The 13,910-nt window shown below is 43.2% G+C and overlaps 2 protein-coding genes across 3 annotated transcripts in view; both read right to left on the bottom strand.

Moving 5' to 3' along the window:
* LOC124402740 (tissue factor-like) overlaps nucleotides 1-1,030 on the bottom strand; it is a 5,718-nt gene extending 4,688 nt beyond the window's left edge. Inside the window, exon 1 of the mRNA XM_046875935.1 lies at nucleotides 699-1,030. Coding sequence (XP_046731891.1) covers nucleotides 699-753 — 55 coding nt within the window. The 5' untranslated portion in view covers nucleotides 754-1,030. The remainder of the gene's footprint in view (nucleotides 1-698) is intronic.
* A 5,463-nt stretch (nucleotides 1,031-6,493) lies between these two features.
* LOC124402737 (alpha-actinin-4) overlaps nucleotides 6,494-13,910 on the bottom strand; it is a 29,614-nt gene continuing 22,197 nt past the window's right edge. For both annotated transcript variants that reach the window (XM_046875929.1, XM_046875928.1), the window contains exons 18-21: nucleotides 10,502-10,648; nucleotides 9,769-9,849; nucleotides 8,920-9,078; nucleotides 6,494-7,037 (exon numbers count right to left, since the gene is read on the bottom strand). In XM_046875929.1, the coding sequence (XP_046731885.1) occupies nucleotides 6,879-7,037; nucleotides 8,920-9,078; nucleotides 9,769-9,849; nucleotides 10,502-10,648 (546 nt within the window). In that variant the 3' untranslated portion in view covers nucleotides 6,494-6,878. The remainder of the gene's footprint in view (nucleotides 7,038-8,919; nucleotides 9,079-9,768; nucleotides 9,850-10,501; nucleotides 10,649-13,910) is intronic.

Raw genomic sequence — 13,910 nt, 5'->3', positions numbered from 1 at the left:
TGATTGTTGTATAAAATCAGCGTGAGATGTTAAATGAACTGCTGCCCCACTGCAGATGTTATACTCTGATCAGTCTACGCAGTTGGGGGGGCACGAGGGCGGCCAAGCATAATTTGTGGTGGGCCGGTGATACACCGTGTCACCCCTTAAGACACGCCCCCTGCTCCACATCATGAGATCATTAGAAATAAACCATTTCACAGTTACACACAGAGTCTGGAGTGTGAGATCATCTGCAGATCCAAACTGCAAATCTGAGAATCAATGAGGTTCTCAACTGAGGTTCTCTTACACACAGAAGATAGAACCTGAGAGAACCAATACATACAGGACCTCAGGTCCTTAGGTTCAGGAGGTTGCTCAGGTTCAGGGTCAGAAGAAGACTTGTATATTTGTACACATTGTATATTTTTTATTGATCAACTTTATTGAAAGCTCTTGTGAATAAAACCCTGAGAGAAAAGTAAATCTGTCGATGTCTCGTGAGGGTCTGATAATCAAGTAAGGAATAAACATCTCCAGCATCTTCATAAATCTCTAGTCTTTCTGCTCTGAGGTTTCAGGTAAAAGATTCACAATCCTGCCTCTCTCACAGCAGCAGCACATCTGGATCCCATCATAGACTGTGTCTCATACTACAAACTAAACACTCTTGTGTGTGTGTGTGTGTGTGTGTGTGTGTGTGTGTGTGTTCTTACCGGACACTGTGCAGTAGAACAGCTGGAGAAAGTAACACACTGAAATCCGCATCATTGCTTCAGTCTTTTACTCCTGTATCCAAATCAACTTCAGATAAACTCTGTGTTAATAATCCTCTGGGCATGTGTGGTGTAGTGTGTGTGTTGTGTGGTGTGTGTGTGTGTGTGTTGTGTGTTGTGTGTGTTGTGTAGTGTGTATTGTGTGTGTAGTGTGTGTGTTGTGTAGTGTGTGTATAGTATGGTGTCTGTGTAGTGTGTGAGAGAGTAATCTCCGTTTTACAGAAACTAAAATCTGGTCCAGCGCATTAGCCACGCCCCCAAGTACAAATTTGGAAATGCTGTTGTTTAGCCACGCTCCTAAGTACAAATATGGAAATGGGTGGTGTTTTAGACACGCCTCTCTGCCAAATTCAGTGTAACATAGATCATAAGAAATTCCCCCTTTTTACCATATATGGCCATCCGCTGCAGAAGGATTTCACACACACACACACACACACACACACACTTTAAGTAAGTAATGTAAACACTTCTGCCATTAAAAAAAATATAATTCAACACATTTCAGTGTTTTTGTACTACTAATAATAATTGTCCCTCTGATGGTCTCTCACTGTCTCATGAGATTCAAGATTCAAAGGTTCTCACTGTCTCACTATTTCTCTCCCTTTCTGACTGTCTCTGTCTCACTCCATCTCTCTCTGTCTCACTCCGACTGTAGATTGAGGACACACACCCATGTGAATGTTGTACATGGGGTTGGAAGGCTGTAGTGTTCAGAGTGAAAATCTCTCTACTGGTTTATTTTGGTGTCATGGAGCTCTGGGAGAAACTCTGGCATTTTGGGATGGAGCCCAGACACACACACACACACACACACACACACACACACACACGCACGCACACGCACACACACACACTGTTTATAAATACAGAATTACATTTAAAACTTTTCCTCTGAGAACATCTGTTTCAACTTGGAGCAGATGTAAGACAGAGCAATAACAAACTCACACACACACACACACACACACACACACACACACACACACTCACACACACACACACACACACACACACACACACACACACACACACACACACACACACACACACACACACACACACTCACACACACACACACACACACACACACACACACACACACTCACACACACACACACACACACACACACACAATACACTCACACACACACACACACACACACACACACACACACACACACACACACACGCACACACACACACACACACTGTTTATAAATACAGAATTACATTTAAAACTTTTCCTCTGAGAACATCTGTTTCAACTTGGAGCAGATGTAAGACAGAGCAATAACAAACTCACACACACACACACACACACACACACACACACACACACACACACACACACACACACACACACACACACACACACACACACACACACACACACACACACACACACACACACACACACACACACACACACACACACACACACACTCACACACACACACACACACACACACACACACACACACACACTCACACACACACACACACACACACACACACACACACACACACACACACACACACACACACACACACACACACACACACTAAACTTTTCCAACAACAATATTTACAATCTGTGTGTGATTGAGTGTGTAGCTAGTTGATCATGATGTGTGTTAAATGTCTCAGGTGTGAGGTTTAGTTTGGTCCTCAGCAGGATGTGGGTCACAGCTCATGTTGGTTCAGTGATTTAGTGATTTAGATCCAGAGGTTGGCTGAGGTTTGGGAGGAGCAGCTGGAATATTTTTTGTTGTTTGTGGAGAAGATCAACTGAACATTCTCCACATTCTTCTCACAGATAAGCTGCTCTCGACTGTCTCTCTCTCACTCACTGTCTCACTCTCCCTCTCTAATTCACTGTCTCACTCTCTCTCACCATCTCACTCTCTCTCACAATCTCACTTTCTCTCACTCACTGTCTCACTCTCTCACTCACTGTCTCACTCACTGTCTCACTCTCTCTCTCACTCAGAAAGTCTCGGTTCCTTTTGCATCTCAGGGAGTTTTTCCTTCACCGACTTGTTCATCAGGGACAAACTTACACTTATTAAGAACATCTTCATTTTTATCTCCACATTATCTGTGTAAAGCTGCTCTGAGACGAGGTTCATTATTAAAAGCTCAAAACAAATAAACATGAATTAAATTATGTGTTGGTTTCATGGACATGAGCAGATGCTACAAATCTTGCAGCAATGTTTGAATATTTATCTTCCACACCATGAATAAAGCAACGTTTTTCTGCACTAAAAGCGTGAAATGTGGGAAATATTTGGTTCATTTTGTTGCTCTCTGGTATGTTATTTTCTCTCATGATCTCAGTTTTATCTCTCGGAGTTTAATCTTCAGTAATACTGAGTCTGAATCGCGTGTTCAGCTCACATTTAACATTTAATCGCCTGAGGAAAACATCTGGAGCCTGAGAGTCGCACAACAGCACAGAAATGAATCACACACATCCTGACACAGAGACACACACACACGTGTGTAGACACGCACACATGCACATGCTGTCTTCATTTCCTGGTAGTGAAGGTTAGAGAGAGCTGGGAGATGAACCAGTTCATGTTCTGAACATGTCCAGAGCAGGAAAATCGTAAGGTCAGTGATGGTCCAGTGCATCCTGAAGACCTCAGCACCTTCTCCTCTCCTGATGAGTCTTCCAGCTGCACATGATCTGTGGATCCAAGAAGGCTGACATAGAGCAGATCTGTTTTCCACCGAGAAGCTCACCAGAACGTCCAGTCGGGGCTCCCCGGTCGCAGAGGACTCACCCAGAAGAACTTAAATGAGTGGAGGAGCTTCACTGGAGATATCATACATACACCATCCTGGCTTGAGCTTTCTGCTCAGTCATTTACAGCATTCAATAAACAGGAACCTGCAGAACCTGAAGCTCTCGCCTCAAAACTCCTCAAACTTTTACAGAACCTATAAATAAATACATTTCCTGAGAGAAGTGACTCACTACGGGTGTGTGTGTGTGTGTGTGTGTAGAAGTTTACAAAAAGTTCTGAATGGGATGAATCTCTTTTTCTTTCTTTTCTTTTTTTAGAAAAATAACGTTATTTAAAGGTGGAGATGAGGATGGAAGTGAAGAAAAGGATGAAAGTGATGAGGATGGAGGTAAGGATGAGGATGGAGCTGAGGATGAAGATGAGGATGGAGGTGAGGATGAAGATGGAGGTAAAGATAAGGATGAAGATGAGGGTGCGTAGGTTGTGGTGTGTGTGCCTCAGGGGAATCTGCAAGTCATGGGAAACTCTGGGACTTTCTGCTGCAGTCCAGCTCATTTTACATCACACACACACACACACACACACACACACACACACAAATGGAGGACAGATGACTGAGCTGAGGGAGACAATGAGTGAGACTTCGACTGTCTCACTGCTGTTTTCGGAAACATCTGTGAGCTGACCTCTAGCTCAGTTATATATATATACACACACACACACACAGCACAGGACATGGTCAGGAGTCTCTGCTCCGGTGTGTGTGTTTTGAGATCTTCCCAAATTTTGGGTGGATGATGTCAGGATCAGTCACATGATCATTGAAAAGCTCCTGTTGCACACAATAACACACGATCACTGTCTCCCTCTAGTGGTGACCACAGCACACCACAGCCGGGATCTCCAGTGGATCTGATCATTTCTATTGTAGTGCGTGCGTTTCAGTTCCAGGCTTATTCTCTCTCTCTCTCCACATACACACACTGCTGCAGTTTTTCTGTCCTCTTTATATTTTATTAGAATTTAGAAATGTTCAGAATTCACTTTACAGCTCAGCAGTGTGAAAAACAAGATTACATGATTTATACTGAGTATCAGGCTGCAATGTGAAAGGGAAACACATTGGCGGGCACGCGCGCACACGCACGCGCGTTCCTCAGTGACTTGCGTTTATTAATTTTTATTTCAGCAGTACAGTTTTATCACCCCGTCGTTACTGTAGATATTAATTATTATAATAATGATGATTTGCATAGATCGTTAAACAGCAATTTAGTCATTAAGACATAATGGAATGTTCATTAGGACTCCGCCCACTTCCCCACCCTCAAGACCACCTCTCTCACACCCACACAACAGCTCATCACAGATCATCACCCCAGGGCCAGAGGAGTGGACTAGAGACGTGCACACTACAAAGGCCTTGTGCTTTTGCATTAATTGATCCCACGTAGCTCCACCCCATTTGCCATCACCCCGCCTACAGTATACCAGCGTAGGCATGTGCCGATCTTCAGCCGTGAGATCACCACTCTATTTACAAGATTCTCCCCCTGGGCAGTTGGAAACACTTGTTCCCTACCCAGGCAGCCTACACCCACATGAGGGCTGGTCAGTAGTCTGCCTCTGTGGGGAGCATGTTTAGAGGATAAAGTCTTTCCCTTATCGACACGTTTAAAGCACTCTGGTTCCTCAGGGACACGTGAACACGCCACAGTGTGGAGCCTGCTGAGCGCGTGAGGACTTTATTAAGAATAGAATTTTTACATAGAAACTCGTCAGAAACCATCAAAACGTACAAATGTGAAAAAGATCAGCACGGATCGGCACACGCCCGGCCAAGCGCAAGCTTTATTTCATTTTATCGTGTAATATCTGTATAGCTGCTGCGTCATGGTGTGTTACAATGTGTGTGTGTGTGTGTGTGTGTGTGTGTGTGTGTGTGTAGAAACACAATGAGTATGTACAGCACAGAATAAACCGACAACTCGCACTGCGTTGAACAAATCAACACAATAACGGGACAGAGTGCTCACACTTTCTCTCTCTCTCACACACACACACAAACACATCTAATCTATTTTCTGTCTTTTAATTCACCAAACCATTTTCTTTTCTCTAATTGGCCTACTTACTCTCTAAGCCCCACCCACCCAAATGGACCACAACCAATAACCCCCAAAAAATATATTAGCACACAAAATAAATGGAAAAAACCTGTTGAGTGTATGTTTGTGTGTGTGTGTGTAGGGTGTATATGTAGAGGGTGTGTGTGTGTATGTAGGGTGTGTGTTGTGTGTGTGTGGGGGGGGTGTATATGTAGGGTGTGTGTGTGTGGCATGTGTGTGTATATGTAGGATGTGTGTTTGTGTATATGTAGGGTGTGTGTGTGTGTGTGTGTGTAGGGTGTATATGTAAGGTGTGTGTGTGTGTGTGGCATGTGTGTATATGTAGGGTGTGTGTGTGGGGGTGTATATGTAGAGTGTGCGTTGTGTGCGTAAGATTTATATGTAGGTGTGTGTGTGGGGGTGTATATGTAGGGTGTGTGTGTGTGTGTGTATATGTAGGATGTGTGTTTGTGTATATGTAGGGTGTGTGTGTGTGTGTGTAGGGTGTATATGTAAGGTGTGTGTGTGTGTGTGGCATGTGTGTGTATATGTAGGGTGTGTGTGTGGGGGTGTATATGTAGAGTGTGCGTTGTGTGCGTAAGATTTATATGTAGGGTGTGTGTGGGGGTGTATATGTAGGGTGTGTGTGTGTGGGGGTGTATGTAGGGTGTGTGTGTGTGTGTGTGTGGGGGTGTATATGTAGGGTGTGTGTGTGTGTGTGTGTGTGTGTGTGTGTGTGTATTTAGAATGAAGCAGAATTGCAGACTTACTGCACCAGCTCTCACTCTAATCAACTATTTTTAATCTCATATTAATTAATTACTGACTGGACAGATTCACTCACACACACACACACACACACTCCTGCTGGTGGGAAATCTATTTTAATCAACTAATTAATACTAAATTATAAAGGAAATATTTTATTCATTTATCTGAAAAAGGACGATGAAGTGAGCAAAGCTTAAAGTGAGCATGTAAGAATTGGGACTAAGCCGTCTCTCTCTCTCTCTCTCTCTCTCTACAAAACCACCATCACACTTCGTTTCTCTCCCCACACACACACACACACACACACACACACACACACACACACACACAGAGAGAAGACCCTAGCTCCGCCCCTCAGATGTGCTTTAAGTCCTGTGAAACTCCACCCCTCTTAGAGAGGAGGAGAGATGGAGGACAGGAAGTGGAGATGGAGGAGTGGAGAGGTGGAGAAGGATGAGCATGCTGGATCTTAGGCCCTTTTAAAGGTCGCTCTCTCCGTAGAGAGCGGTGGAGAAGGACATGTAGTCGAGAGCTCCAGGCGCCGCGTCACTCCCTCTATAAGGAGCCATGCGGGAGATACAGTACTCCGCCTGGTCAGGGGGCAACTCGCGCCTCAGCTCCTCCGCTGTGATGTAGTTCTGCACACACACACACACACACACACACACACACACACACACACACACACACACACACACATTAAAAGATCAGTTTTTATATCAGAGTATAAAGCTCTCAGTAATTTTATCACCTTTCATCAGTAACATCCTCAAAAACCTCTTAAATCTCGAACATTTACATAAAACAGTAATAATGATCTTTTGAATGTGTAGGTTTTATAAATGTAGACCATTTTGAGCAGTTGTGTTCAAAGGAATTTAATGTATTTCATTTACAGCGTTTTGGCAAATGCCCTCATCTACAATGACTTACAATTACCTCATTTATACAACTGAGCAGTTATGGGGTTAAGGGCCTTGCTCAGGGGCCCAGGAATAACAGCTTGATGTGGCTGGGAAATGAACTCGTGACCTTCAGATCCAAAGTCCAATATCTTAACCACTAAGCTCCCACACAGAAGTGAATGGAGTTCAATATTTAAATGAGTGAAAAACACTACTTAGGAAAGTTCAAGATACTAAAAATAAAATACAGTGGAACCTCGGAGCTCACGAGGGTTAGGGACCAAGACCAGTCGCGAGTTCCGAATTTTCGCGACCTTTTGATACGCCCCTTCAAACCCAGTAAAAACCCAAAGAACACTATACGAAATCGATTTAAATGAGTAAATAACACTATTTCACTCCATACATAATAAAAATAGTTTTAAAGCATTTTTTAGACAATTTTAATGAGATAAACCTTGATTAGAAATGTTAAAACTAGCGTTTTGAGCAGCTCACGGTTGCTCACGAGCTGATCTGAATGAAAGTCGCGAGCATGCGAGGTCGCAAGCGCTGAGGCCGCGAGCTCCGAGGTTCCACTGTATATATAATGATGCACGCTGATACACACGTTTTCCTCCTGTGACTTTAATGCAATAAGACAGTGATACTATTAGAATAAATTCAGTACACATTATTTACAGGCACGCGGAATATGAACTCAAAGTGCAACAAACAACAGGCGACACTCAAACAACACTCAAACAACAGGCGACACTCAAACAACACACAAACAACAGGCAACACACAACACTCAAACAACAGGCGACACTCAAACTACAGGCGACACTCAAACTACAGGCGACACTCAAACTACAGGCGACACTCAAACTACAGGCGACACTCAAACAACACTCAAACAACACTCAAACAACAGGCAACACTCAAACAACACACACAAACAACAGGCAACACTCAAACAACACTCAAACAACAGGCAACACTCAAACAACAGGCAACAGGCAACACTCAAACAACAGGCGACACTCAAACAGGCGACACTCAAACAACAGGCGACACTCAAACAACAGGCGACACTCAAACAACAGGCGACACTCAAACAACAGGCGACACTCAGGCGACACTCAAACAACAGGCGACACTCAAACAACAAGCGACACTCAAGCGACACTCAAACAACAGGCGACACTCAAACAACAGGCGACACTCAAACAACAGGCGACACTCAAACAACAGGCGACACTCAAACAACAGGCGACACTCAAACAACAGGCGACACTCAAACAACAGGCGACACTGCTAGCAATGTAATATAATGTTTAAATATGGCAGTAGTTAAGGGGGACATGATATATCTGTTATCTGGAGAGTATTTCAGTGCATTCAGCCAGAATCTTAAACATTCACTCAAGATTAAAGCACTATTCTACTAAACACAATTTATTCCAGATTTAATTCAAGCACTTCCAAAGACCTGTATCTGTTTAATTACTTCTCAGGTCTTGAATCCATGTGTCTGAAATTAAAGTTTTTTTATTTTTATATTAAGTACTTTCAAGAAGCGTGGGAACCCTTTGTATGTCTTACACACACACACACACACACACACACACACCTTGTCTCCAGCGAGGATCTTGAAGGAGGCGATGACCTGGTCAGCCGTGTCCGTGTCTGTTGTTTCCCGGGACATGAAGTCGATGAAGGCCTGGAAGGTCACGGCACCGGTGTTGTTTGGGTCCACAATACCCATAATACGGGCAAACTCAGCGTCACCCTGGCAACAAGAGTCAAGAGGTCAACCCAATCCAAACGTCTCCAACACCAACACTACAATAAACACTATCTACACACATTTACATCTGTAGCTCATTTAATGCACATCATAAATCAGAGAACAGTCCAATTACAGACAAAAACTGAACCCGTAAGCACTGAGAGAGCTTTCAGGACTTCAGCATAAGAGAAAGAGACAGCGAGAGAGAGACAGACAGCGAGAGAGTGTGAGACAGCGAGAGAGAGACAGACAGCGCGAGAGCGAGACACATTAGGCAGTACCAGGCTGGTGCCAGTGGAAATGAGCAGCGCGCGGAAATCGTCCGAGTCCATGATCCCCGTGCGCTTCTGTAAGGGGGAGAGCGAGGGATGAAGATAAGGAGGGAGAGAATGAATGAAATGCAGCCAGAGAGTGAGACAGAAGAGGAGATGAACAGGAAGTAGCCAGGCAGGACAGAGAGAGGAGGACAGAGACAGGGATGGCAGGATGAGGAGGGGAAAAAAACACAGAACAGAAGAGAAGCATTAAGAAAGACACCGGCGCTGAGACGGAAAGAGGGTGGGGTTACGCACTGAGGATGGAGGGAGGGGGTGGAGACGTGAGCAGCTGAAGGTGCAAATAAACACATAAGGAAACATGTACATTCATCTCACAGCGAGCAACCGCACGTGCTGCTCTTGTGCTTGTTACCTGTTTGTTGTTCTCCACGTCGTAACCGAGACTAATCAAACACGCCTTGAACTCCTCGGCCTGTAAAGCGCCGCTGTGGTCCTGCAGTCGGCCAATCACACGACAGATCACCCCGAGGCAACCAACCACAATGCAAGGAGCACAGGTGCAGAAGGATTTCACATCACACCATGCATTTGATGGAGTCAATACATAAAGGGGTGGAGCCAAATGAGATGAATGTCAAACAAAAGGGATGATGGGAAATACGGCATGGTCCAACAGTTCAAACTAATTCACAATAAAGTTATAAACTCTCTCTCACACACACGTGCGCACGCACACACACACACACACACGTGCACACCATTTCTGTCTGTTTTGTTTTACTCCTTCTCTATTCCACTCTACATCTCCTCCTTCCCTCTCTACACTTTACCTTAATATAATAAACAGTCAACACAATGTTAATGAACCTTATGAAGTTATCTCACACACACACACACACACACTCACACACACACTCACACACACACTCACACACACACTCACACACACACACACACACACACTCACACACACACACACACACACACACACACACACACACACACACACACACACACACACACACGACTGTTGGAGTGGACTGCAGGACACACACTGAATGTTTCACTAAAACCCACAAAATGCAAACACGAGTTACAGATTTACACAAAGTGTGTGTGTGTGTGTGTGTGTGTGTGTGTGTGACCTTGTCGAAGTGGTTGAAGGAGGCTCTGTACTCGTGGAGCTGCTCCTGACTGATTCCTTTGGCGTCACGGGTCAGAATCTGGTTCTCGATCTCGTTGATGGTGCGAGCGATGGTGGTGAGGAGCTGCTCCCATCCCACACGCAGGTGCTGAGAGACACAAGCGACAGAGAGAGACAGAGACCGGGAGAAAAAGGGAGACAGAGACAATTCCATTACAGAACCTGCATTACTTGTAGGTGTGTGTGTATATATATATATATATATATATATATATATATATATATATATATATATAGATGTGTGTATGTGTGCATGTGTACCTCCATGATGTAAGTGGTGTACTTGTACCATGAGTACAATATATGCACACACACGCACACACACACACACACACACACACACGATTCCAAAAAAAGTATGAATTGTGAATAAAAAAGGAATGCAATAATTTACAAATCTCAAACTTATATTTTATTCACAATAGAATATAGATAAAATATCAAATGTTGAAAGTGAGACATTTTGAAATGTCATGCTAAATATTGTCTCATTTTGGATTTCATGAGAGCTACACATTCCAAAAAAGTTGGGACAGGCAGCAATAAGAGGCTGGAAAAGTGAAATGTACATATAAGGAACAGCTGGAGGACCAATTTGCAGCTTATTAGATCAACTGGCAACATGATTGTGTATAAAAAGCCTCTCAGAGGCAGTGTCTCTCAGAAGTCAAGATGGGCAGAGGATCACCAATTCCCCCAATGCTGCGGTGAGAAATAGTGGAGCAACATCAGAAAGGAGTTTCTCAGGGAAAAATCATCATTATCTACAGTGCATCATATCATCCAAAGATTCAGAGAATCTGGAACAATCTCTGTGTGTAAGGGTGAAGGCTGGAAAACCATACCGGATGCCTGTGATCTTCAGGCCCTTAGACGCCACTGCATCACATACAGGAATGCTACTGTAATGGAAATCACAACATGGGCTCAGGAGAACTTCCAGAAAACATTGTCGGTGAACACAATCCACCGTGCCATTCGCCGTCGCCGGCTAAAACTCTATAGGTCAAAAAAGAAGCCGTATCTAAACATGATCCAGAAGCTCAGGTGTTTTCTCAGGGCCAGGGCTCATTTAAAATGCACTGTGGCAAAGTGGAAAACTGTTCTGTGGTCAGACGAATCAAAATCTGAAGTTCTTTTTGGAAAACTGGGACGCCATGTCATCCGGACTAAAGAGGACAAGGACAACCCAAGTTGTTCTCAGCGCTCAGTTCAGAAGCCTGCATCTCTGATGGTATGGGGTTGCATGAGTGTGTGTGGCATGGGCAGCTGCACATCTGGAAAGGCATCATCAATGCTGAAAGGTATATCCAAGTTCTAGAACAACATATGCTCCCATCCAGACGTCGTCTCTTCCAGGGAAGACCTTGTATTTTCCAACATGACAATGCCAGACCACATACTGCATCAATTACAACATCATGGCTGTGTAGAAGAAGGATCCGGGTACTGAAATGTCCACCTGCAGTCCAGATCTTTCACCCAGAGAAAACATTTGGTGCATCATAAAGAGGAAGATGATAGAAGAAGACCTGAGACAGTTGAGCATCTAGAAGCCTGTATTAGACAAGAATGGGAGAACATTCCTATTCCTAAACTTGAGCAGCTTGTCTCCTCAGTCCCCAGACGTGTACAGACTGTTATAAAGAGAAGAGGGGACGCCACACAGTGGAGACATGGCCTTGTCTTAGGGCTGGGCGACATGGCCTAAAATAAAAATTCCCGATTTTTTCACAAAAAATCCGATTTGTGATTTAAATCGATTTTTTTCCCCTGCTTAAAATCAATCTGCATATGACAAAATCTTTTTTTTTTTTTTTTTTTTTAAACTTTATTAAATAAAGTTTATTTACCCTTCTGGGATTATAACCCACTTTGGGTTAAAGTGCAATCAGAAACAACAAGCCAAAGATTCAAGATGGCTCCCTGCCTTTGTAAATTGTGAAAATAGAACGTAACATAACATAAAATGAGCAAACCTACAAAGAAAACTGTTTGAGTGTTTGAATGTGGAACATGGTTAAAAATGCAGTGATGCTTGGAGTGATTTTACTTTACTTTTCTCCAAAACTCCACAGTAAAATGACTGTTTATGAGTGTTTGAATATGGTGATTTAAATGATCTGATTTTTCTGTTTATTAACGGAAACGCCGTTCTGAAGCGTCTTTACATGTATTTTGGTCGCTTCCACCACCCGTACCGGAAGTGTACGATTGGACGCGCAACACTAAACAAAGTGCGGCTGCATAACCGTGTATTTTCAACATGCGGCTGCTTAGCTTTTCTTGGGAACGAGTTCTTCTCTGCTCGCTGCCATGTTGTTTGCGTATCTCTATGGCAAACGCGTGGGGGGAGGGGGGAGGGGGCTGAGTTCGTTCGAAACTATGGAAGCCCAGAGGGGAGCGTCGGCGCACATTAAAGAAAAAACCGATTTTTATTAAAACAGATCGATATAAACTACACATTCGAGTTAATCGATAAAATTGATTTATCGCCCAGCCCTACCTTGTCCCAACTTTTTCAGATGAGTTGATGCCATGAAATTTAAAATCAACTTATGAAACATATGAAACTAATGAAACATTTTCTCAGTTTAAACATTTGAGATGTCGTCTATGTTTATTCTGAATAAAATATTGAAATTTAAAACTTGCACATCATTGTGTGTGTGTGTGTATGTGAGTGCATAAATGTGTGTGTGTATATATGAGTGTATAAATGTGAGTGTGTGTATGTATGTGAGTGTGTGTGTGTATGTGTGTATAAATGTGAGTGTGTATGTGTGTGTATGTGAGTGTATAAATGTGTGAGTGTGTGTGTGAGTGTATAAATGTGAGTGTATAAATGTGAGTGTGTATGTGAGTGTATAAATGTGTGTGTATAAATGTGTGTATGTGAGTGTATAAATGTGTGTGTATAAATGTGAGTGTGTGTGTGTGTGAGTGTATAAATGTAGTGTATAAATGTGTGTGTGTGTGTGAGTGTATAAATGTGAGAGTGTATAAGTGTGAGTGTATAAATGTGAGTGTATAAGTGTGTGTGTGTGTGTGTGTGTGAGTGTATAAATGAGAGTGTATAAATGTGTGTGTGAGTGTATAAATGTGAGTGTATAAGTGTGTGTGTGTGTGTGTGTGTGTGTGTGTGTGTGTGAGTGTATAAATGTGAGTGTATAAATGTGAGTGTGTGTGTGAGTGTATAAATGTGAGTGTATAAATGTGAGTGTATGTGAGTGTATAAATGTGAGTGTGTGAGTGTATAAGTGTATAAATGTGAGTGTGTGTGTGAGTGTATAAATGTGAGTGTGTGTGTATAAATGTGAGTGTGTGAGTGTATAAGTGTATAAATGTGA

This window comes from Silurus meridionalis, chromosome 20 (genome assembly GCF_014805685.1).
Source record: "Silurus meridionalis isolate SWU-2019-XX chromosome 20, ASM1480568v1, whole genome shotgun sequence".
Classification (NCBI taxonomy): Eukaryota; Metazoa; Chordata; class Actinopteri; order Siluriformes; family Siluridae; genus Silurus; species Silurus meridionalis.
Note: the sequence above shows the minus strand (reverse complement) of the source record. Positions and strands in the feature narration are given on the sequence as shown.